The 26,616-nt window shown below is 37.2% G+C and overlaps 1 protein-coding gene across 2 annotated transcripts in view; it reads left to right on the top strand.

The window, feature by feature from the left end:
* Positions 1 to 26,616, top strand: part of Lrig2 (leucine rich repeats and immunoglobulin like domains 2) — a 70,602-nt gene that overhangs the window by 37,982 nt on the left and 6,004 nt on the right. For both annotated transcript variants that reach the window (XM_003479008.5, XM_063255692.1), the window contains 6 exons: positions 14,674 to 14,837; positions 16,117 to 16,437; positions 17,711 to 17,992; positions 20,925 to 21,374; positions 22,203 to 22,352; positions 24,300 to 24,590. In XM_003479008.5, coding sequence (XP_003479056.1) covers positions 14,674 to 14,837; positions 16,117 to 16,437; positions 17,711 to 17,992; positions 20,925 to 21,374; positions 22,203 to 22,352; positions 24,300 to 24,590 — 1,658 coding nt within the window. The remainder of the gene's footprint in view (positions 1 to 14,673; positions 14,838 to 16,116; positions 16,438 to 17,710; positions 17,993 to 20,924; positions 21,375 to 22,202; positions 22,353 to 24,299; positions 24,591 to 26,616) is intronic.

Genomic DNA, 26,616 nt, shown 5'->3' on the forward strand with positions numbered 1-26,616 from the left:
TTTGGCTCTGTAGTCCAGGCTGGCCTTGAACTCACTATGTAACCCAGACTAGCCTCAAAGTCATGGCAGTACTCCTGCCTTAACCTCCCAAGTGCAGAGATTACAGGTGTGTGCCACCATGCCTGGCCAGCATGGTCTGTTTTTCTGATATGAGTATTCATTGCTATAAATTTCCCTTGTAGGGCCACTTTCATTGTGTTCCATAAGTTCCAGTATGTTGTATTGGCAGTTATCACTTAATCATAGAAATTGTCTAATTGCTTTTTAAAATTTCATTTGTGACCCATTGGTTGTTCAAGAGGCTGTTATTTAAGTTCTATGTGTTTATGAAGTTCTTATAGTTTCTTTTACTGCTGATTTCCAGTTCATTGCACTCTGATCTGATAATATGCATGGGATAATTTCAGTACCTTTGCATGCACTTAAGCATGTTCTGTCAGCTTATGTGTAGTCTGTTTTGGAGAATTTGCTGAGTACAGTTGAAAAAATTGTGTATTCTGTTGTGAGATGGAACATTCTGTAGACATCTATTAGGTCCGTGTGTTCAAAAGTTTGGTTTGGTTCTGGCATTTCATCGTTGATTTTTGTCTAGTTAATCTATTTGTCACAGTGAGGTCCCCCATTGCAATTGCATTATTGTTTGAGTTTTCACATGTTCCTTAACATTTGTTTTATATAGTTGGTTGTGCTGGTATTTGGTGCACATATATTTATGATTGTTGTCTCTTCCTCTTGGATTGTACTCTTAACAAGAATGTACTGACCTTATTTGTATTTCTTGATCAGTCTTGGTTTGAAATCTACTTTGTCTGCAATTATAGTAGGTACCCCTGGTTTTTTCTGGGATCTTGTCATCTGAAGTATTATTTTCTACTTTTTGACTTTCAGTCTGTGAATTTCTTTTTGAGTTAAGTGTGCTTCTTGCATGCAGCATATTGTTGGATCTTGTTGCTTGGTCCATTCTGCCAGTCTGTTTCTTTTGATTGATGAGTTGAGGACATTTACATTGATGGTTACTACTTTTTTTTTTTTTTAATTTTAAGGAGAAAAATGTAAGGAGAAAAAAGAAAAAAAACAGAAGAAGGGTACAAGTTATACAGAATTTCAGAAAAAATAAACAGTAGGAAATCACTAGTTAATTACGTATTGTCATCTTAGAAATAGGTGTTCAAGTTACAAAATTAAAGCATATAGAGGGGACTTTCAAACAGTGAGCCTGCAAACAGTTTTGTTCAATGATCCAGCAAAACTCAGTAATATGTTATCTATCTTATACACTTAAATATATATGCAGTTATATCCTTTAGAGCACTTTCTTTTCCTTTCTTTTGTACAATGACAATTACATATTTTGGGTTTTATTACTCCCACAGTTCTTATTACTTTTTTTTTTTTTTTGAAGACAGTAAAACCAAATGTGAAATAACAGGACAGAGTCATCAAATTAAAAAGGTGGACATAATACATAATATAAAAACAAAATACAAGGTGATCAACAATGGTTACCATAATGCCTCTTGTTATCTTAGAAAGAATTGCTTATATCATCAGTTATAATAAAATTGAACAAAACAGTAAAGAATAAGACCAATTAAACCAAAACATTGGAGACATTAGAGGACTTCAAAAGAAGATAATAGTCAACCAGAATGGGCGTCATAATGAATCTTATTGTCTTCATAATTGTTGCCTATACTTTAGAACTCGGTACTATCAAGCATAATAGAATAGAGGAAAATCAGTCAAAACAAGATGGTGAGAGCAATACAGGGTTTCAAATCAAGTTAATAGGAAATCAAAGTGGGTTATTATAATATATCCTGCTATTTTTTATTTATTTTTCCCTTAATTAAAAGGATAGAAATGAAAAAGTAGATAATAAAAAGCAGATTGAGATAAAAAAGAGGGCATAACAACAAAACAGCACAGGTCAAAACATAACCATTTAAGCAAAATAGTGTTTCACTACAAGATAATCTCAACATAAAAGTAGTTACCATAGTGTCTCTTCCCTTAAAATCTTTGGGTATAACTTCGTATACTATAGCATCAAACATATCAAGACAATGTAAAACCATTCAAGAGAATACAGTATTACAGGATATTTAGAATCAACTAACAGAAAATTAACAATGGTTTCTGTATAATCTCCTTGTCTATAAAAGTTTTTGTTTATATTATCACATATAATAAAATCTAATAAGATACAACATGTTAAGGCTGATTGAGACAGAAAAACAAAAGCTTGATGGGACTTCAAAACAAGAGGATATTAAATCAGCACTACCTATTATGATGTCTTGTTTTCTCCAAAATGGCTGTTCCTACCATCCAACCTTCTCTGCCTTATTTCTTATTTCCTTTTTTTTTTTTTTTTTTTTTTTTTTTTTGGTCTTTTTCGTTTTTATCGGTACCAGGGATCGAACTCACGACTGCCTGCTTGCAAGGCAGGTGCTTATGCCGCTGAGCTAAATCCCCAGCCCCTTGCCTTATTTCTGTTGAGCTCTTTTTCTGTCATTAGTTGTCAGTTTGTCTTCTTCATTTCGCTTTCTGCTCCATTCATTGTGGCCTCTCTGCCACTGTTTCTGGAATCTTGGTATTTTTCATTTTTAGAATATCCTGCAGTAATCTCTGTAGAGTTGAATTGGTGGTTGCAAATTCCCCTAGTTCCTCTTTATCCTGGAAGCACCTTGTTTTTCCATCAGTTTCTAGGGACCGTTGTGCAGGATATATCAATCTTGGCTGGAGGTTATTCTCTTTCAAAGCTTGAATTATTTCCCCCCACGCTCTTTGTGATTTGATGGTTTGTGCCGAGAAGTCTCCTGTAATCCTGATGGGTGTTCTCTTGTAAGTGATCTGTTTCTTGTCTCTGACGGCTTTTAATATTCTGTTCTTATATTGGATTTCTGGAATTTTGATTATTACATGCCTGGGTGTAGCTCTGTTTGGTTGTAGGTGGCTGGGGTCCTGTATGCCTCATACATCTGAGTATCTTTACCTTTTGCTAAATTAGGGAAATTATCCTGGATTATTTCTCTGAATAGCTTTTGTAGTTCATTTGTTTGTGTCCCTACTTCTTCTTTTATGTTCTTAATTCTTAAGTTATAGATCCTCTTATCATCTTCTAGTCTGTATTATTGCTGTTTGTTTTCTTGTTATTTTTAAGAAGTTTTTCATTTCATGCTCCCACCTTAAAAATCTGTCCTCCAGTTCAGATAATCTATCCTTAGTTTCTTTCAAGCTGTTATGCCAGCTTTCAATAGAGTTTTTAGTTTCCTGGTAATCTCTTTGAACCTGCTTCACATATTCTATGTTTTCTCTATTTTCTCCATCAAACAATTCTCCCCTTGTTTTCTGTTCTTCCATTCCACCATCTGTTTTTTCTTGGGCGGTGCTTAGCATTTCTCTAACTATTCTACTTATTTCTTGCTTTATTTCATTAAATACTTCATTTTTGAACTCGTCTATGAGGCTCCGGAGATATTGCTTTATGTCTATTGGTGCTGTGTCTGATATTGCATGTTTTCTGTCTTTTTTCTCTTTTGCATTTACCTTTCCTGGATCAGTGTTCTCAGGATTGGGGACTGAGGACCCTTTCCCCATACTTTTTGTTCCTTCCATACAAGCGCATGTAGGAGACCCAGTTTTTTTTTTCTCTTTGTCTGTTACAGTTTGTTTGAATCTGCCGGCTAGGTGTTCCCGCCCACTGCAGTGTACTAGGGAGACATAGACCTGGGCAGCCTCTGCTGGGCCCGTCCCTCCAGATCAACCTAGTGAAGGCTTCACTGCTAGGGTGCACCGCCAGGCGCAGGGACTTGGTTTGGGCTAGCCTACTGGATCTTAGTCCACGGCGTCACCAGGCCAAGTGCTCCCCACCACTCCCGCTTGAGAGGGGAATATGCGACTAAAGTCACTGCAGGGCCCTGTTCTGGCTAGTCTGCCTGTTCCCAGAATGTCCTCTGTTGGAGCCTCCCAGTCTATGAGAGGGTCCCCATTTCTCTCACTCATCGCAGGTCGATGCAGGGCTCCCTGCCAGTCCCACTCTCAGAGCTGTTTGGTTCGCCGATTCCTGCTCTCAGAGCTTTCGCGCGTCTCTCTCCCTGCCGTGCCAATTGGGATGCAGTAGCCGCAGCAGGAAATTCAAATCGCGGCTTCCAGTGGTGGGGAATACCGCTTCCACACTGAGATTTTATCTGTTCCTGTTATAGCATCAGGATTGCATTTCCAGTTGGTTTCTCTCAGCTTAGTTCATTCCTGGGTCAGCAGGGTACATCTCCCCTTGCTTAGGACTCGTCACATGGCACCGCTCCTGGATTCTAAGCTGGTAATCTCAGAGAGCCTCCGTGGCTGCTGTTATTTGTCCGCCAACTGTCGGAAGCCCCGACGGTTACTACTTTTATGAATTGGCTTATTTTTGTCATGTTTTCTTGTTGCTTATTTCCTGTCTTTCCGCTCTGTTTAATTACTTGCCTTTCTGCTGGATTCATTTTTATTGTAGTTCCTGGAGTTGTTTTTATGTCTTTCTAGAATGTCCTTCAGAATGTTTTGGAGTTGTGGTAACCATGAATTTCCTCAGGAGTTTGTTATGGGAGTATCTTATTACTCCATAAATTTTGAGAAACAGTTCTATGGGTCACATATGGGTTGAAGGTTGTTTGTTTGTTTTTTAGGGTTTGAAATACTTTTCCAGGATCTCTTTGACTTCAGGGTATGTATTGAGAAGTCTGCTGTGATTGCGATTCACTTTTGTTTATACGTGATCTGTTTCTGTTTTCTAATAGTATTTAATATTCTGTTCTTGTGTTGATCCAAAATCTCGACTATTAGATGCCTTGGGGTAGTTGGTTTTTTTGTTTATTGATTTATTTATGGGTTGTTTTTTTTTTTTTTTTTTTGATCGTGGCTAATTGCAGTTCTGTGTTTCATCTGTATAAATTCTTTTTCCATGCTTGGGAAATTTCTGCTATTCTGTGAATGAGTTTTCTATGTTGCTTATGCTATTTCCTGTGTTTTCACTGACTCTGAACAGTCATGTTATTCTTTGTATTGTCCTTCTTAGCAGCAGTTGGATTGATTTTTTTTTTTTTTTTTTGTGGTCTCTTACTACTCTCAAGAAATCTTTTTTTTTTCCATGATTGCTAACTGCAGTCCTAATTTCTAGATCTGATATTCTGTCCTCACATTGTTTTTTTTTTTTTTTTTTTTTTGTCTTTTTCATTTTTATTGGTACCAGGGATCGAACTCACGACTGCCTGCTTGCAAGGCAGGCGCTTATGCCACTGAGCTAAATCCCCAGCCCCCTCACATTTGTTCATTCTGCTGTGCATACTTTGAATAGAATTTATAATCTCCTGGACGTTGGATTCATAGTTGGGTATTCATGGTTTCCATCATTTTCCTAAAATACTCTTTTTTTTGTTGTAATCTATATTTGCTCTGTAGTTGCCGTGTCTTTCATTGTGGTCACCATCTCTGTAGTTATAGAAGAAATTGTTTCTGATTTGATTTTTTTCTAGAGCCTTATTCATCTGCTTTGCTACTTTCACTTTTATCATTTCAGAGAGTCCAGGTGGGTGACTTTTGAATTATTCCACTTCTTGGGTTGCATCTTCTATGTCTTCTGATCTTCTTCTTTCTTGTTCTTCTTCTTCTTCTTCTTCTTCTTCTTCTTCTTCTTCTTCTCCTTCTCCTTCTCCTTCTCCTTCTCCTTCTCCTTCTCCTTCTCCTTCTTCTCCTTCTTCTTTCTTCTCCTTCTCCTTCTCCTTCTCCTTCTCCTTCTCCTTCTCCTTCTTTCTTCTTTCTTCTTCTTGTCATTTTGAGACGGAATCTCGCTTTGCACTTCAGGCTGGCCTTGAACTCACTTTGTGCAGGCTGGCCTCAAACTTGAAGCAATACTCCTGCCTCAGCCTCCCAAATGGTAGGATTACAGGTGGGCACCACCACACTGGCTAAATTTAGTTCTTGAGTTGATGTATGTAAATTGTTTAAAGTAGGTATTGAGAACCCTTAGGACATAACTACTTCTCAGAGATGTGTGCCAAGTGTATCTGGCTTTTGGGTTTTGAGTCTATTGTGGGATCCTATGTGTTCAATTTGTTGGGTGAGAAGTTGCTGCCTGTTTGGTCTAGCCCCTGATTCTTTGGCACTGGCCTACAATATTGTTTATGACCCTCAGGCCATCTCAGTCTTGGCATACAAGGAAGACTAGTTGCTTACAACAATTATGTCACCTTGGCTAAAGAAATACAGTCAATGTTTAATATATTAGCATTAAATGCAGTCTGGAAAATGACAAACTGTGGTAGCTATTAATTTGCTATGTTTAACCTTATAAACAAGATTTATACTTAAATAACAAAATCTAAACCAACTCAGATAATTGTATTCAGTATATTTCTTCAGTATGGTGATTATACCCTCAAGAGAGAAAATATAAAGGGGGTCAGGGAAAACAGAGAAATAGAAGAATAGAAAGAGATTAGAAGAAAGACTGGAGGGCCAAGGAAGAGTACACAAGCTTTGGGAAACTGATGAAGAAGATATGAGGGAAAGAAGGAAGAAACAGAATCAAGAACAGAATAAACAACAAACCTAGAAACAGTTTTCACACTTATATAAAAGCAAGAACAATCAAGAAAGAGAAAAACAAAGAAAAGGAGCAAAGTAAGGAGGAAAAAATGGAGAAAAAAAGTCTACTTTAGTGTGTCTCTGTTGTTACTGGTATACAGAAGCTGCAGACAGATACCAGAGTCCTTTTTTTTTTTAATTTTATTTAAGGAGAAAAGAAAAAAAAACAGTGAAAGGGTACAAGTTATACAGATTTACAGAAAAAAAATGAACAGTAGGAAATCACTAGTTAATGGATTACATATTGCCATCTTAGAAATAATTAATTGTTCAAGTCACAAAATTAAAGCTTGTAGAGTGGACATTCCAACAATGATACTGCAAACAGTTCTGTTCAATGATCCAATAAAACTCTGTGATATCATTTTCTATCTTATACACTTAAATATACATGCAGTTATATAGTTTAGAGTACTTTCTTTTCCTCTCTTTTGTACAATGACTATTACACATTTTGGGTTTCATTGCTCCCACGGTTCTTATTGCTTTTTTGGAAGAGAGTAAAACCAAATGTGACATAACAGAACAGAATCAGTCAAGTCAAAAGGGTGGACATAATAGATAATGTAAAAACATAATACAAGGTGATCAACAGTGGTTACCATAATGCCTCCCGCTATCTCTAATAGAATTGCCTATATCATTAGTTATAATACAATTGAACAAAACAGTAAAGAACAAAACCGACAAAACCAAACCATTGGAGACATTGTAGGTCTTCAAAAGTAGATAAAAGTCAACGAGAATGGGCGTTATAATGAATCTCATTATCTTCACAGCTGATGCCTAAACTTTCGAACCTGATACTATCCAGCAAAACAGAATAGGGGAACATCAGTCAAAAACAAGATGGTGAGAGTAATACAGGGCTTCAAATCGAGATACTAGAAAGTCAAAGTGGGTTACTATATTATATCCTTCTATTTTTTTTCCCTTTAATTAAACGGATAAAAATAAAAAAGTAAATAATGGAGTGGAGATTGGGATAAAAGAGGGCATAACAGCGAAACAGCGCAGATCAAAACATAACCATTTAAGCAGAATAGTGTTTCACCACCAGATAATTCCGACCCAAAAGTAGTTACCATATTGACTCTTTCCTTGAAGTCCTTGAGTACAACTTCATATACTGTAGCATTAAGTATATCAAAACAATGTAAAACCATTTAAGAGAATGACAGCATTACAGAGTATTTAGAATCGACTAACAGAAAATGAACAATGGTTTCTGTATAATCTCCTTGTCTTTAAAAGGTTTTTGCTTATACTATCGTACATAATAAAATCCATTAAGATACAACCTATTAAGACCATTGGAGACAGAAGAACAAAAGCTAGATGAGACTTCAAAACAAGATGATACTAAATCAGTATTACCTATTAAGATGTCATTTTCTCCAAAATAGCTGTTCCTATCATCCAATCTTCTCTGCCTCATTTCTGTTGAGCTCTTTTTCTGTCAGTAGCTGTCAGTTTGTCTTCTTCATTTTGTTCTCTGCTCCATTCATTGTGGCCTCCCCGCCACTATTTCTGGGTTCTTTATATTTTTCTTTTTTTAGAATATCCTGCAATACTTTCTGTAGAGTTAAATTGGTGGTTGCAAATTCCCCCAGTTCCTCTTTATCCTGGAAGCACCTTGTTTTTCCATCAATTTCCAGGGACAGTTGTGCAGGATATCTCAATCTTGGCTGGAGATTATTATCTCTCAAAGCTTGAATTATTTCCCCCCACGCTCTTCGTGATTTGATGGTTTGTGCAGAGAAATCTGCTGTAATTCTGATGGGTGTTCCCTTGTAAGTGGTCTGTTTCTTGTCTCTGACAGCTTTTAATATTCTGTTCTTGTATTGAATTTCTGGAATTTTTATTATTATATGCCTGGTGTTGCCCTGTTTGTGTTGTAGGTAGCTTGGGTCCTGTATGCCTCATACATCTGAGTATGAAGGAATTGGTGGCTTTATAAAACTTCTAGCCCATATCAAAGCAGAAGAAGAATTAATTATATGAGATTTGATAAAGGATAATTGTGGGTTTTTTAAAATTTTATTTTAAAGAAAAGGAAACAAATACATGGAGATAAAAAAAAGGGTAGAAATAATACAAATTACAGAAAAACAAACGGTAAGAAATTGCTGGTTGATAAGTTACATATTGTCATCTTAGAAATAGCTGTTCAGGTTATAGAATTAAAGTATTTAGAATGACATTCAAAAAGCGACACTACAAACAGTTCTGCTCAGTGATTGAACAAAAGCTCAGTAATATGGTTATCAGTCCTACACATTTGTTTTACATCTCTAAGAGGGTAAGATTAAACATACCAAAACAGAACAAAACAGTTAAAAAAACAATTTAAAGAAATACAGATTTCAAAGCAAGTCCACTGGAGATCTTCACTGTCTATCTAACTGTCTCTAGTTTCTTACAAATAGTTGTCCCCATCTTCACCCACTTTATATACTTATTGCATATTATAGAACTAATCAAATCATTACAGGATGATGAAGGCTTTTTAGGTCTTCAAGATCTAACATTAGGGAAGACAATAATAACTACCATCGCATCTCTCATTCTCTTTGTGATAGCTGTCCCCATCTCTACATATGCTGAAATTGAACTCAAGAAACCAGTCCAATGTCATTCTAATCAGCAAACAATAGTATTGCTAGAATTTATATCATAATGCTACAAAATTAGCCTCAGGTTTCTTAGCGTCTCTTCTTCAGAGTATCTGTTCATTACAGCTTGCATTATATAATCTGTTCCCATAAATAATTAAAAAAAAAAACTCATGTGTGAATTTCTACATATATATCTATCCTCTCTGTATTATAGGGAAAACCAAGTCGTAGCAAGACAGCAAAACAATTTCCTAGAAAAACATGCAATGGATAGGACATATAAGACCACAATATAGGTGATCTTCCGTAGTTACTATGTTTTCTCTTGTTATTTTAAATAGATTTGTCCACAACACCGGCTTAAAGAGTTAAACATAGTATTACCTATTTTTATAAAAACTCAACTTTGAAAGCATTGTAGGATTTGAGAGCTGTTAATAGTTAGTACCAGTATGGATATCCTTTATATCTTGTCATCTTCAGAGTAGTTGCTTCTATTTTTAGGGTTGATACTAACAAGCATACCAAATTCAAATAAAATCAGCCAAGGCCAACCCATAGTCTTGTGATTCAGATTCAATTAAGATCAGTCATAGTAAGACAATGTAAGTAATACCGGATTTCAGTTTAAGTTAATAGGAAAGTAAGGGTAGTTATCATGGTATAACCTGCTATTTTTGGGTCAAGATGTCTGTGCCCTCAAATCTGACATGAGTGGACAGACCAGAACAAATTAAATTCAAGCTAAATATGGCAATAAGACTACTGTGTCTTTTAAATCCTTATACACCATTGACAATGATCTCTGCCTTTTTTTAATAGTATTTCAGAGTTGTCTATACTAAAGACTATAGCTTACCGTCTCTGCCTCATGTCTGCTACTCCACTTTTCTGCTATAATTTATCCACCTTATTCCCTCATTCCACTGTCTGCCCCATTCATTGAGGCCTCTCTGCCACTGTTGCTGGAATCCTGGTATCCCTTCCTCTCTTTCTCTGTAGTGTCCTTCAGCACTCTCTGTAGGGTTGGATTGGTGGCCATGAACTCCCACAGTTCCTCCTTGTCTTGGAAGCATCTTATTTCTCCATTAATTTTGAGAGAGAGTTTTGACGGGTATATGAGCTTTGGTTGCATATTATTTTCTTTCAGGACTTGGAATATTTCTCCCCACTCCCTTCTTGACTTAAGAGTTTGTGTTGATAAATCTGCTGTTATTTTGATAATTTTCCCGTTGTAGGTAATCTGCATCTTTTCTCTGGCTGCTTTTAATATTCTGTTCTTTTGGTGGATTTCTGGAATCTTGATTATTATATGTCTAGGCGTAGATCTGTTTTGGTTGTAGGTAGCTGGTGTTCTGTATGCCACTTTTATCTGGATATCATTTCTTTTTGCTACACATGGGAAATTTTGCTTTAATATATCTGTGAATATTCTTTGTATTTCATTTTTGGTTGCTCCTGCTTCCTCACTCACATTCTTTATTCTTAAGTTATGTAACTTTTTGTCATCTTCTAGTTTTAGAATTGTTTCTTTCTGGTTCCTTGTTATTTTTAAGAGGCTTTTTCTTTCACGATCCTATGCCATAAATCTCTCTTAAAGTTTCAGAAGGCTGTCTTTAGTTTCTGTCAAGGCATTTTGCCAGTGTTCAATGGAGTTTTTAGTTTCCTGGTAATCTCTTTGCATCAGTTTCATGTATTCTACGTTATGTTTAAATTCTTCTTCAGAAGTTTCTCTTTCTTTTCTGATTTCCTCAGTTCTTCCATCTGTGTTCTCTTGGGCGGGGCTTGTCATTTCTTTAATTAATCTCTTTATATCTTGCCTCACTTGGATCAGGAGTACAGCTTTAAATTCATCTATGAGGTCATGAAGGTATTTTTTAATTTCTGCTGATGTTGTGTCGAGTATTGGATGGTTACTGTGCTTGTTCTCTTCAGTGTTTACTTCTCCTGGGCTTATTTTCTCATGTTGGGCAGCTGGAGATTTTTTTTTATTTTTATCTCTTGTCATGTTTCTGGATTCTTTCAAACTGGAGTGTCCTGGGGGTCTCTGGCCCTGGCCCTCTACGTATTGCTTAGGGCCTTTCAGAAGCGTGCTGACTTGAGTTTTTGCTGTCCTCCCCAATTTGCTGTTATCTGGGGTAGGCTGGGATGCAGGGGCGGTACAGCTAGCCTCCAGCCTCTGTGCCAGTCAATCCGTAAATTAGGCTGTACGTTCTGGATGTCACTGAGTTGTGACTATTTTGTATCTGCTTATTGGGCCCCAAGCAGAGGCTTGGTTTAGCCCCAGTAGCTCCTGCCAGTTCTTTCTGTACCAGAAGCAGCTGACTAATGTCACTGTGGCACAGGGTTCTGCCCAAATCCCAGCTGTTCTCTTCCAGACCTCTCTGTGACAGGAGCACCAGGACAGCAGGTCTGCCCAAATCCAAGATGGCTTCCACTAGTTCTCTGTATGATGCTGAAGCCAGCATGGCGTCAGGCTCTGCCCAATTTTAAGATGTCCTCTACCAGACCTCCCTACAGGGGGACTTGGTGATGTCACCGAGCTGTAGGTTCTGCCCAACTCTAAGATGTCTGCCGCCAGAGTCTCTGTGTTATTGATGTCCCCGTGGTGGCAGGCACTGCCCAGTTCCAAGATGTTCTCTGGCCATCCCCAGCAGCCGCGGGGTCCCCAGTACTCACCGGGGTTCGGTGCAGGTCCTCCTCTTGGCTCTACTGTACACCATGCCGTTCGCCCTCCCTGCACTCTCAGCACAGTGTGGAATGGTCAGAAAACTGCACAGCATTCAGCTTCGGAGCTCCAGAGCCTTTCACAATCTCCTCTGGTGCAGCGGGGCAGTCCTGGCTGCTTCTTGGGGTCCCAGGTCTCAGTTTCCAGCAGTCACCAAAAGCCAACACAGCTTTTCCTGTTGGGTCCACGGGTCAGTTTGTTGATTTTCGATAATTGTGGTTTTTGTTTTGGAACATTGCTAGTTCTTTAATGTTATATTCCAGATTTAAGAAACTGCTGTTTTTTCTTAAGCTGTCTGTAATTTACAGCAATTAGGCAAAATACATTTTTGCAAATGAAGATTAAGCAACTGCTTTTTCTCCCTGCCTAATAGAATTGACCTTATGAACCTTAGAACCTTAATGAATATTCTTATTTTCATGACAATATAGTTATTTGTGTAAGTTGAGTAGAATATATTCTTGCAGCAGGACACATTTGGAAACATTGGTTATATTACCAAGGTTTTGACTAGAATGCAATATTTGAGAATGTTGTATAAAATTAAATAAGACCTGTTAGCTATTGACTTTAAGATGCCAGTTGTTTAAGAGCCCTCTTAGAAAATCTAGCCTGATACTCTCCATTTGGGTTTGATCTAGGCCAGTGATGGTGAACCTATTAGAGCTTTCAGTGATAGAAATACCCCACTGTGGCCAATGTGCTATAGATTTCCTACCATTGATATAGGCCTCACAAATAAGCAAAGAAACTTCAGAGTGATTTGAGATCCTCAAGAAGTGAATTCCCTCAAATGATAGTACTGAAGGTAAAGTTTGGAGGCAAGTCCCTAGCTTGGCTTTGAGATACTTTCAAAAGTCTTAACCAGAAGCTGGCTGTGGTGGTATACACCTATAATCTCAACTACTTGGGAGGCTGAGGCAAGAGGATTTCAAGTTTAAGGCCAGTGTTGACAACTTAGGGAAACTGTCTCAAAATAAAGTATAAAGGGCTCAAGATGTATAACTCAGTGATGAACTGCTTGTCTAGCAAGATTGTGACCTCATACAGAAAAGAAGGGAGTATTCTGATTGAAATAGGATTCTCTAGTCAATTGCCATTCTTGTTGCACTAACATAAACAGTCAGGCCAAGTCTAATAAGACTAGATTTATTTTATAAACAGGAATGGAAAGTTAAGACAGGGTGAGTATAGCAAAAAAATCTTTGAGCAGAAAACTATATTGTACCTTTGTGGCTTCTGTCACATACATTTCACTAGTGTTTGCCAAGATTTTAATTCTTCTAGTGCCCACTAATACTTGGCTACAACTTTCCAGGCTGTTATTTTTAATTTTTTACTGCCCTTCAACTTGGCATAACTAAAACAGCCTTTTCCTAAATCCCTGTACTCTAAAGCTGAATGACTCCATAGAAATTTCAGAGAAATCCCAGGGCAGATTACATATTGTTGACTTTCATGCCTGTTGCTCTGTGGAACATTCAGAAAGTTCACCATTATACCAGGGTACATTACAAGGGTTATTTATACTGCAAACTGGGAAAATCTATTAGATTTCTCTGATTGTCCTAATTCCATCTGAAGATGCTTTTGAATCCAATGTCTAACAGCCTTTTAGAGTGAATACCCTCTGGACTTAAAAAACTGAATTTATAGTTTGTTTTGTTAGCCTTTGTTTTTCTTTTATTTTCATGGAAGTACCCTTCATTAAATGTCTTACTGTTGATACATGTAGTAAATAACCTTTACAAGCAGGTACCAGCTGATGATTGAGCTGGTCCTTCTGAACAAAAGGTGACAGAAAAAATGGCCTTGCCTTGTTCCATGGAAAGAAAGACATGCCTCTTCTTTCCCTGAATATAGTGTGGTTAACAGTGCTTTAACAAGGACTTCAGAGTAATTTTTCTCTTACCAGTTGCTTTGAACATGACTATTACAAGAACTCCAATGCATTTTTTTTAAGAAAAGTTTGAGCAGGAGGATTACATGTTTAAGACCAGTCTTTAAATTTAGTGAGACACTGTTTCAAAAGATACAAAAGGCTATGTCTTACTTATTTTTCTTGTTGCTGAAACAAAATATACCATACTCATATGTGAAAGAAATCCCAGTATCACATACCCTAATCCAGCCACCTTCAAAACTCTCCACCTATGACTCCATGAGGCTTTGGGGAATACATCTAGATACAAGCCACAGCAGGCTGTGTTTCCTTATTTATTGCTTGCTTGGTCCAAATACACAAGCTCTGTCAGAGCTGTCCTTCTTTTGCGGGGGGAGGGTTGAGATAGCATCTCACTATGTAGTTCAGGCTGGTTTTGAGCTTACTATGTAGTCCAGGCGATTTTTGCATTTAATTGTCCAAACAGTATTAACACAGACCTGTCAATGAACTCAGAGAAATTCAGAGAAATTAGTGATATATGTAGTTTTTTTTTCTAATCAAAGATCATCTGTGACATTTGGTTGTAATGTCTCTTAGCCAATTTGAATTGAAAATGGTTCCCTTGCTCTTGTTTTCCCTCTTTTGATTTTTTTCATTTGGAGAATTGAGGATGACAGTTGGAATTTTTTCTTACAGTTAAGATTAAACAAAAAATTTGGTGAGAAAAAGGCATAAGTTTGTATCCAAATTTTAACACTGAAGAAACTTCAAATGAAGAGCAAAACAAAGGATAATTTTCCTCTTTTTTTATATAGGATCCTGAACACAAGCAGTTTGCTCTGTGACTGTCATCTGAAATGGTTACTTCAGTGGCTGATCGATAATAACCTTCATCATTCTGTAAATGTAAGCTGCGCCCATCCTGAATGGCTAGCAGGGCAAAGCATCCTGAATGTGGACCTAAAAGATTTTGTCTGTGGTTTGTATTTTTGGTTCTAAAATTTTTAATTTTTAATTTCTAAAATTTTATTACAGAATTAAAATTTTTAAAAATTTATTAATACATGTTTGCAGTACATAATGATTACATTCACGTGGATAACTGGTACATGTATGTAATACTACTTATCCCCTACCAGCATCAGATTCATTTATTTTATAACTCCTTATAAAGTTAATTATCACACGTGCAGATTAACAGTCAGACTAACTAAAAACCATACAAAACATGTAATACTATTTTACTATAACAAGGTGTACTTTTAGATGTATTGTCCACAAACACAATTTTCCCCCTACTGTTTGTAGTCTGCAGTTGGTTAAATCCTTGACTGTAGGGGTCATGGGCATGGCGGGCCAACTAACAATCAGTTTTGGGGTATCACTGGGATGCTGTTCATCTGATACTTCTATATTGCCAAATCTGTTTGCACAATCTCTCTAAAAGCTACTTTTATCTTTAGACACTTGGAACACTTAGAAGTTCATGCCCATGGAAGTTGTTTGTACTTGTACTTGAACTTTGTTTCTTATAGAAGAAAACAAAGAATCTTCTTTTTCTTTTTCTAAATCCATTATATTTTAAGGATAAAAAGAAAAAGAAGAAAAAACCTACAACAAAATCTCAAAACACATCAGTCAGGACAACAGTGAAACATACATTGTATATTGTCATCCCCAAATCGTTCACCCAGAGCACAGAGGCATCTATAGTCAGTTATCTGAAAAATACCAGTACAAATCTTTCTCTTCAGTGAACTCAGAAAAAACAAAGAATCTAATGCAGATTAAATTCTGCTTATATTGTCACTCATGGTTCTAAGTGTAGATGCATTGTATATTTTATTGTCCATTCCAACTTTTATAGCCCAGTGAAGTATTAGCACTGAAAGTACTAGATAAGAATTCATAAACCATCTCTGAGTCAATCCAATAACATTGTATTTATGAATGTAGAGTGTGTTAGCCAGTCTTAAACTAATGTTCATTTGTACATTTGCTACTTTTGGAATTCTTCACTGTTTTGGAAGTTTTAATCCTCATTTGCTACTGATTTAATATCTTTGAGCAAGCCATTTGACTTTTCTGGGCTTCATTTTCCCCATCTTTAAACAAGGGTATTAGGTGGTAGCTGTGTAGTCTCCTTCAGCCTACACATTGTTTTCAGAACTCTTCAGTTTCATAGTATTTGTTTTAAAATTGAACCTTAAGCAAAAATAAATAACTGACTTGACTACTACTGCATTTTTTCCTCTCAGATGATTTTCTGAAGCCACAGATAAGGACTCATCCTGAAACCACAGTTGCTCTAAGGGGCATTAATGTGACTTTGATCTGCACTGCAGTGAGCAGCAGTGATTCACCAATGTCCACAGTGTGGCGCAAAGACAGTGAAATTCTGTATGACATGGATATTGAGAATTTTGTTCGTTATCGGCAACAGGCTGGAGAAGCCCTGGAACATACTAGTATTTTACATCTTTTCAACGTGAATTTCACAGATGAAGGAAAATATCAGTGTATTGTTACTAATCATTTTGGATCCAATTATTCTCTGAAAGCCAAACTAACTGTGAATGGTAAGGAATTATTCTTGATTTTTTTTGTTGAAACAGGGTCTCATTATACAGTTCAGGTGGTCATCCTGCCTCAGCCTCCCAAGTGGTGGGATTATAAGCATGTGCTGCCTTACCTGGCTTTTTTTCTTTTCTTTTTTAGAAGGGTTTTTCATGATCAGTTTTAAAATCACTTAACCAAAAAGATCAACAATAAACCTACATTTGAGGGAAAGAGGGGAAACGATTTTTGGATTAACTATGTATCTACTTATCCCTAAATGATCTTTACTTAAGAGGTAAATCCTGTGACCCTAAGAGATGAGCTACTTTTGTGCTTTGGGGATCATTCTTTTCAAATTTTCAGTTTTCTTTCTCATACCATAATTCTCCTCTGAAAACTGAAATTTATTCCTGGAATTATTCACACAGCCATCTAATAGAGAATTTAGGACATTTCTGAGTCCAGTTATTAAATGTATTTATACTGAATCATTTTTGAAATTTATTTTTGAAATACTATGAAATCTTATTTCCTGTGGCTGCAAAAAACTTCACAGCAGCTTGATTTATTGCCTGTCAAATGAGTTAACTGCAACAGTTTAGGCTTTATACATCCAAAAGGTGGGTCTTGCTTCTGTGTTTTTGTATTTTTGTTTTTGAAATAGGATCTTACTTTGTAGCTCAGGCTGGCCTTGAGCACTGCAACCCAGGCTGCCCTTGAATTGACGATGGTTTTCTTGTCTCAGCCTTTTGAGTGTTGGGAATACAGATGTGTACTACTCTGCCTCGCTGCTTCTGAGCTTTTAATTGAGATTCTTTTAAAGACATAGTTTTTTTGTTTTTTGGTTTTTTTAATTTGTTTTTTGGTACCGGGGGTTAAACCCCTGGCAGGCACTTAGGCTGCTGAGCTCAATCCCCTCCCCCCTTCAATATGCATTTCCTTTGACTACTGTGCTGATGTTTGGGAAGTACTATATAACTTTGTAAGGGAATAGCATTAAACAGTAGGTTGTAAAATAAGGAATTCAGAATGACTTAGGGCCTTTGCTGTCCCTGTTTCCATCAGGATGATCAGATAGGCATGTTGTACATTCTGGAAGAGTTAGGTGTCACCATTCAAAATACTGTACTCTGAGGTTCTGAGATAAAAAGATCATCTCTAAAGCTGTTTCCACTGTTATTTCAGGAAGCATGTATTCTCTAAGAAATGGAGCATTGTAATAGTTGTTATTTTGCTGTGTGTGTGTATGTATACCCTCTTGCCTACTTTTTCTTGATGATCTTTCTGAAACAGAAATGCCATCTTTCTTGAAAACTCCAATGGATCTAACTATTCGCACTGGTGCCATGGCCAGATTAGAATGTGCTGCAGAGGGACACCCTGCACCTCAAATTTCCTGGCAGAAGGATGGTGGTACTGACTTTCCAGCTGCTCGAGAAAGACGTATGCATGTCATGCCAGAGGATGATGTCTTCTTTATTGCCAACGTGAAAATAGAAGACATGGGAATCTACAGCTGCATGGCACAAAATATAGCCGGAGGCCTCTCAGCAAATGCTTCACTAACAGTGCTAGGTATGTTTATACTTTACTCATGACCACACACTTGTAAGGCAGATGCTTATGCCACTGAGCTAAATCCCCAGCCCTGTTTATGCTTTTTAAGAGTGTCTAATTTTTTGGCAACATTGAGATGTACTGTTGGTCTTTATGGGCCTGCAAAATAATTTAAAGTTCAGTTGTCACTCTTACCTTTGTTGGTATTTTGCTACTTTTTGGAGAGTTTTATCAGCATAGGACATCAGTGGGTCAGATATTTGAAATTTGGGAAAATGTTGAGGGCAAAACTAGGGTTGTTTATCACATAAATTAAAAATTCAAAATCTTTTATCACTGTATTCTTGTATGTATGTCTTTCTCTATTACGATTTCTTTTTCTTATGTTTTTCTACTATCCAGTGAGCTTGTGTTTCTTAGAAGTACCCAGCTATTTGATGTTGCTTCATGCACTGGTTCACAAAGAACCTAGGCTAAGTTTGTTTTTTCCCTAGCTAATTAAAATAATACAGAAAATTTTTTGCCTGCCTTCTGATGAGATTTTTCTGTTTTCCTTCCAGTGTGGCTCTCATAATCCTGTTTTTTTTTTTTCAGAGTTGCAATTAAAAACATCTTTTTAATTGAGTATAACTAGCAAAGTTGTATATATTTAAGGTGTGTATTTTTGTGTGTGTGTGTGGCACCAGGGATTGAACTCAAGACCTTGCGCTTGTCAGGCAGGCGCTTATGCTACTGAACTAAATCCCCAGCTGTAATTTTTTTTTTTTTTTTTTTTTTTTACAATATCACGTGTTGAGGCACATATATATTGTTAAATGATTACTAGAGTCAGGCTGGTTAACATACCCACCACCTCATGTGCCTAAGGCAATTCCTTTTTTTTTTTTTAATTAAGGAGAAAAAGAAAAAAAAACAGAAAAAGGGTATAAGTTATACAGAATTTCAGAAAGAATAAACAGTAGGGAATCACTAGTTAATTACATATTGTTATCTTAGAAATAGTTGTTCAAGTTACAAAATTAAAGCATGTGGACTTTCAAACAGTGAGACTGCAAACAGTTTTGTTCGATGATCCAACAAAACTCAGTAATATGGTTATCTATCTTATATACTTAAATATATATGCAGTTATATCCTTTAGAGCACTTTCTTTTCCTCTCTTTTGTACAATGACAATTACACATTTTGGGTTTTATTACTCCCACAGTTCTTACTAGTTTTTGAAGAGAGTAAAACCAAATGTATCATAACAGAACACAGTCAGTCAAATCAAAAGGATGGACATAATAGATAATGTAAAAACAAAATACCAGGTGATCAACAATGGTTACTGTACTGGCCTAAGGCAATTCTTAATTTTCTGCACTTAGAAACTTTCTTTTTGGTACGAGAGTCAAACTCGGGACCTTATGCTTGTCATGCAAGCGCTGTGCTACTGTATCCTTGGCCTGGAAACATTGTATAAAAACACAAGTTAAATACTTTTAAACAGAATGATGTGCTCAGCATATTATTTCTAGAGACAGATTAAAACAGTTAAGTGAATATCGTGATAGATGATTTCTTAATGCATTTTTTTAAAAAATCAGCAATGCCATAAATGCTGTTGTAACCTGCTGTTTCATGTAAGGGAGTATCATGGATACCTTTTCAGCTCAATAAATTTATTTCAATACGATATTTTAATGACATAATAGTTTTTACCGTCACCCTCTTACCTCCAGTACCCGCCTTATAGCCCTTTCCATCCATATTCCTTTTCAAGGAAAATGTCTTTTCTTTAAAAATTTCTCTGACTAGCATTTTTGTTGTTCTGTCAGGGGTTCTTTTTTATTTTTAAAATTTTTTTGTTGGTATGTGTGTATCAGAAAAATAATTCATTGATGTAAAATTCTAAGGTATAGAAAATTAGAGTAAGATACTCAAAGATTTTAGCATAGTCTAGATTCCTTTAAACTCATTTTTGTACATATAATTAAGTATACATGCTTCTTTTCCTGTTTAATACTATATTGCAAGAATTACCCTGTCATTAAAACAAAATCCTTATAAAACACTGTGTGACTCTCCTATAATTCACTTAATCATTTTCCTGTTAAAACTTGATATTTTCCTTTGTTTCTTTTCTTTTCTTACTTCTCTTTTTGAGAGTTTCACTATGCATTTCAGGCCAGCCTTGAGCTTACTTTGTAATCCAGGATTGCCTTGAACTCACTCACAGCAGTCCACCTACCTCAGCATGCCTGAGTGCTAGGATTATAGGTGTGCACCACCATGCCCCATGTTCCTTTATTTTTTTTATATGTTATGTTATCTTTATTCTGTTACGTTATTGGTACTGGGATTGAACTCATAACATTGCGTTTGCCACACAGGCACTTGTGCCACTGAGTTAAATCCCCAGCCCTTGCTTTACATTATTAAAATAAACATCTTTGTATATAAATTTTTGCACTCCATGAGATAACTTGCCCAGGGAGGTTATTGAGATAAGATTTGGGGCTTTTTTTTTTTTTGCTCTATTTTATCTGTTTAGGTTATTTTGGGGGGTGATACTAGTGCTTAATACAAGGGCCTCAAACATGGTAGGTAAGTGCTGTACCATTTAGCTACACCTCTAGGCTCAGAGTTAGGTTTTTGCATTTTTCAAGTAGAGTCTCACTATGTAGTTCAGGCTGGTTTTAAACTCAGTGTGTAGCCCAAACTGGCCTCCAACTCCCAGTGATCCTGCTGCCTCAGCTTCACAAATAGTGGGATTACATGCGTGTACCACTGTGCCTGGGCTTAGATTTAGGTTTTCATTTGAGGCTTTTAGTTTTCTGAAACACCTTCCAGTCCTTCCATGAGTATATGAAAGTGTTCATTTTGTCATGGGTTCAGTAGTCTTAATTCAGTAGGATTTGGGGAATAAAATTGCCTAACTTGATTTTTAAAAATTATTTCTTGTTAGAGACACCCTCATTTATTAGGCCTCTGGAGGACAAGACAGTAACTCGAGGTGAAACAGCCGTGTTACAGTGCATAGCTGGAGGAAGCCCCGCCCCTCGCCTCAACTGGACTAAAGATGATGGCCCACTGCTGGTGACAGAACGACACTTCTTTGCTGCGGCCAACCAGCTTCTCATCATTGTGGATGCTGGGCTGGAAGACGCAGGGAAATACACGTGCATTATGTCTAACACTCTTGGCACAGAACGTGGCCATATTTACCTACATGTCATTTCATCCCCCAACTGTGATTCTTCTCAGAGCAGCAGTGGGCATGAGGAGGATGGCTGGACCACCGTTGGCATTGTCATCATTGTTGTGGTCTGCTGTGTTGTGGGCACCTCTTTGATTTGGGTCATTGTTATTTATCACATGAGAAGGAAAAATGAAGACTATAGTATCACAAACACAGGTGAGTAGTTCCCAGATGTGGCTCATACTTGAGTTAAAATATGGGATAGGATTTATTGGAAAAATGACACTGAGGAACTGTGATGCATTACCTGATAGGAGGCATAAGGAGGTTTTTCTTTTAAAATACTAACTTCCTTGAAAGAACAGAACCTACTTAAAATAGTTTTAACTATTTTAAGAATTTATACTGCCCCCAAACTGCACTCTATGAACTGTTACCTATTGCATCTTCTTTCTTTAACATATTCACAAGGGCCGAAATGTGTGTGTCTCACTGGTGGCGGCTCTGATTTGAATGTGTTAGATGTTGCCTCCAGCTTGAACCACTGGTGGTTTGTGTATGGCTGTCCCACTTGGTAGCATGGGAAAGCTGCCTGATGGGTCAGTCATGCCTGAAACCTCAGTACTTCAAGTGACAGGAACCTTCATGGCTTAAGTCAGTCTTTTACCCTCCTCACACTGAAATCTGCAGGAGAAGAAGATCCAGTCAGCAGGATTGTGGCTCTAGGTAAACTTCGACTTTAGGGTTTGTTTCTTTTGGTAAGCCCCACCCCTCCTTACTACTGGAAATTGAACCCGGGGCCTGTGCATGCAGGGCAAATGCTGTTACACTGAGTTATGCATCCCCAGTCTTGGTAATAATCCTAATGTGAAACTGAGGACTCCAGTGTAAAATAGTTTTAGGGAAAGTATGAATACCTTGTGGTTCTAAGTCCATACCATTTTCCTAGGCAGTTGTATCACAGTGGAATATGCTTAGAAAATCGTCTTCTGAGTGTTAGCATCAGCTGCTCACCTTGAGAGTTACAGTTGTCTCTTGTTACAGAGGAGCTCAATCTGCCTGCAGACATTCCCAGCTATTTGTCTTCTCAAGGAACGCTGTCTGAGCCACAGGAAGGCTACAGCAACTCTGAGGCGGGCAGTCATCAACAGCTTATGCCTCCTGTCAGTGGGTTCATGCACAGAGGCACTGATGGTAAGGGCTCTTTGTTCATGTTTACAACTTCACCCAGGCCTCTTGGGTTTATGTTTCCGCATGTAGTTTCCACATTAACCTTAAGTAATACTTTAACAGTAAAATATTCAATGTAAATATTTGACCACATGCAAAATTAAAATCTTAACAAGTGAAGAAGCCCTCTTACAGAAGGGAAAAACACATTGTCCTTAAAGAAGGGTTTGAAGTACACAGCAGAATTTGCTAAACCTGTATTAGTATGGAAGGGCTACAGTGCTTCTCAGCATAAAATGAAGAACATCTGAAAGATATAAAATGTTTCTAGTTAAATGAATCTGAGCTAAGCATGCAGAGCTTGTCTGTAGTCCCATAGAGTCTGAGGCAGGAGGATTGCTTGTGCTTAGGAATTCCAAGATGAACCTGAGCAACATACCGAGACCCAGTTTCCAAAAGAAGAACCCGACTTCTCAGCACTCCTTCACGCCCTCACTTCTTAGGAGAAATGGAACATAGGGAGGTGAACTAAGGGATAGTAACACTAGGTTTGATTCCTGATACTTTCCCTTCTTAGACTGTAACTGTAAACAGGGTACAAGATCTGCACTTCAGTTGACTCATTCTTGAATAGAGAAACTGCTTTACTCAGTAGGTCCCTGAGATTACCACAGATCCTTTCTCAACAAACTTTTGTGATACTTCAAGTAACATGTTGATACAAGATTTTTTTGCATTTCTTCAAAGATTTCTTAGGCTGAATTAACATAGAACTCCTCTAATCGATAAATTGGATTTTATTGTGGCTTGTCATAGAAAAGGGTGTATTTCTAGGCAAATGCTGTACCAATGAACCAAATCCAGAGCCATATCGCCTTTATATATAAAAAAGGGATATTTCTGACTTTCTGAAGAATATTTAAAAGCTTTTATTCTTTGAAATCTGTAGGAAATAACTTTGCTTTCAGGATTGAATGACATGATTTCTCATTCTGTCCAGTTCTAGCATTCTATTGATCGATGATGAATAAATGACTTGCTCTTTATTGCTTACATTTTTTCCTTCATCTAGTTTTCAAAGTACATGACAGTCCAGGGAGCTTATTATTAAATTCTGTTATCTACAAACTTGTCAGACAGGACTCTTGACTGGGGATTCTTTCAGCAGTAAGTGTTGCTTAACCTTTTGACACATGAAAGTAACAAGTCTTATGAAGTGAAATCATCAAAGCTTGTTTCCTACTTTAGTCTGCTTAGGAGGCTAAGCATATGTTTTGTAGCACAGTACCAGCCCTGTTTTGGATCTCTTGGTTTTAATTAGGCTGGACAGAGATGGTTTAACATAGGATTCAAGAGTATGGGCTCTGAAGCCTGCCTGGCTTTTTTTCTTTCTTTCTTTCTTTCTTTCTTTCTTTCTTTCTTTCTTTCTTTCTTTCTTTCTTTCTTTCTTTCTTTCTTTCTCTCCTTTCTTTCTTTCTCTCCTTTCTTTCTTTCTCTCCTTTCTTTCTTTTGAGACAGGGTCCAGTGTACAGTTCACACTGGCCTTTGTAGCTCAGGCTGGTCTTAAACTTGCAGTGTTCCTGCCTCAGCCTCCTGAGTGCTGGCATTACAAGTGCACACCACCATGCCTGACTTTTTTTTTTTTTTGGTACCAGGAATCAGGATCTTACACTTTAGCCTGGGTTTAAATTTTAGCTCCTCATTCTGATAATATTGCTTCAGTCAAATTACTCAGCTTCTGAATGCTATACTTACTGTATTTGTAGAGATCACTGTATTTATTATTCCTATCATAGTACCTGCCCCAAAGGAAAATTGTGAGGATTAAATGAGTTAATTCACAAAAAACATTGAAACTTCACACAGTTTATAAAATACATAGATAGCTAGCAATGACAGTGATAACATGATTGAAAAACTATTTCCTTAACAGAAAAAATGTTTTTGTATTCTTTTCCCTGTTGTCATTAGGTGGCACTGGTACCCGGGTGATCTGCTCAGATTGCTATGACAATGCCAACATTTACTCAAGGACTCGAGAATACTGTCCATACACCTATGTCACTGAGGAGGATGTTCTAGATCAGACACTGTCCAGCCTCATGGTCCAGATGCCGAAAGAGACATTTTTGTCATGTCCTCCCCAAGATGCTGCTGCCCTGGAGAACTTAGTATCATTGGCCAACAGAGAACTGTCTGCCTTACCCACCAATCATGAGAGGATAAGTGAAAAGAAACTTCCCTCCACACAGATAAGCAGTGGTAAGGAGTGCTTCAGTTTTGTTTTGCTTTATTTTGCTTTCACCTCACCTACTTCATCTTGCCTTTTATGATATAGGTAACATTCTCATTTGACAAGAAACAAGCAAACGGATATACTGAAATAATTGCCTGCTATTAACTAGTATAAACTAGATCCAGAGACTATTTTATCTGTTGGAGTTATAGTCTTCATCAGCACGAAAAAAATAAGTTCTATGAGATAATAAGATCACTCTACTGACAGTTCAGAGGCAACACAGAGAATTTAAAAAGTTTCATAGATGGTGTTGATATTTTCTCTATCTTTATTTAAATGACAAAGGTTCAGAATCCTGAGAATATAACTTGGGCATGATTCGAGGAACATTTTTATTGAAAAGAATTTAAACATTTGATTTTTGGGGCCGGGGATTTAGCTCAGTGGCATAAGCACCTGCCTGGCAAGTGTGAGGTCGCAAGTTTGATCCCTGTTACCAAAATAAATAAATAAGTGAATGAATGTCTGTATGTATGTTTGCTTTGGTTGCTTTCTATTTGGCAAATACTGAATCTTAGCATCACCTGGCAGATATTTCTTTGTGCTGCGCTGGTTAGGGCTATAATTGGGAAGGCAGTTTTGGGATTGTGTTTTCTTTCCTACCTGGCCCAGGAAGATAGCATTGCACAAGTATAGGTGATGCCTTTGATAACAGTAGAGTGAAATAAGAGTCCTTCCTAAACTCGGAAGGATGCTGTTGAGCGTGTCTTCCTAGCCATTGGGGTTTTCATCAGTTGTCACCTCCTGTCAGCCTGAAGTGGAAGAACACTGCACATGGGGCAGGGGCAAGAATTACAGGTGTACAGGAAGATAAAGTGTACAGTGGTGCTTTCAGGTATGGTTCTGACAGAAATAATAAAATGTAGCATGAGATATAAGATGTGCTCTTTTATTCTTGAGACCAGCTCTATAAGCATTTCTTAGGAGCATACAAATCAAAGAAAAGTACTAGTTTTGAAGTTAATTTCTTATCTTTACATTGAGTATCCATGAAAGCAGTGTCCCAGCACCAAGTCTATTTTGCCAAGTCCTGGAAGAGTTACACAAAAAGAGTTTAAGAACTAAAAGTGCAGCACCTCTTGTTTTAATTCAGGGCTAGAGATTGAAAAAAGGGTCTCATATATGACTGCTAAGCACACAGTCTCCTTAAACTGTATGCCAACCCTGGTACATCTTTTCTTTACCCTTGAGAGGTTTCACATTTTGAATCTAGCCTGTAAGTAATGAAATTAGGAAATGTGAATGTTTCGGTCCGTTTGTCCATTTTTTACCTCAGGTACTTTAGATTCTTTCTATATGAAGTGTGGCCTAGAGTCTTATCAGTGTCATCATTAATCCTAGAGTTTGTTAGAAATGCAATCATGTTTCCTCCATAGATCTAGTGAATCTAAATCCACATTTTAACAAGATCTGCACGTTATTCATATGTACATTAAAGCCTGAGTAATCCTACTAGAGCTTACTTTTCACATGGAATTTATTTTTATTTGTTGGTGTTTATTTTCAGAATGTTAGGCTAGCTTTTTACAGAATGTACCCCCATGAAATTAATACATTTTTTAATAAGCAGTCTTAGGGAAAAGAACCCATTAGTGCTGTAAATAAGAATGAGAAATGCATATTTTTAAAACCTAAGTACAAGTAATCTGATTTCATGTAGCTGTTTTTAATTACTGTTTGTTGGTTATCATTTGTTTGGTTCTTTTTGTTTGTTTATATAACTTGATTGAACTCAAGGACTTTACATTGACATACATTTCAACTCCTTTTTATTTTTGATTTTGAGATGGGGTCTTGCTCAGTCGCTAAGTTGCCCAGTCTGAGTTTGAACTTAAATTCCTCCTGCCTCCGCCTCCCAGAGTGCTGGCTTTATAGGCATGCAACATCATTTCAGGCTTGTTTGGTCTTATTTACTAGAAAGTTGAAAGAGAATGGTTGTTTATTTTTAAAACAATTTAAGAGCATATTTAAGAATATAAGTAGCTATAC

Source organism: Cavia porcellus, unplaced genomic scaffold, assembly GCF_034190915.1.
Source record: "Cavia porcellus strain 051 isolate PalLab524CR breed Dunkin Hartley unplaced genomic scaffold, mCavPor4.1 scaffold_1, whole genome shotgun sequence".
Lineage (NCBI taxonomy): Eukaryota > Metazoa > Chordata > Mammalia > Rodentia > Caviidae > Cavia > Cavia porcellus.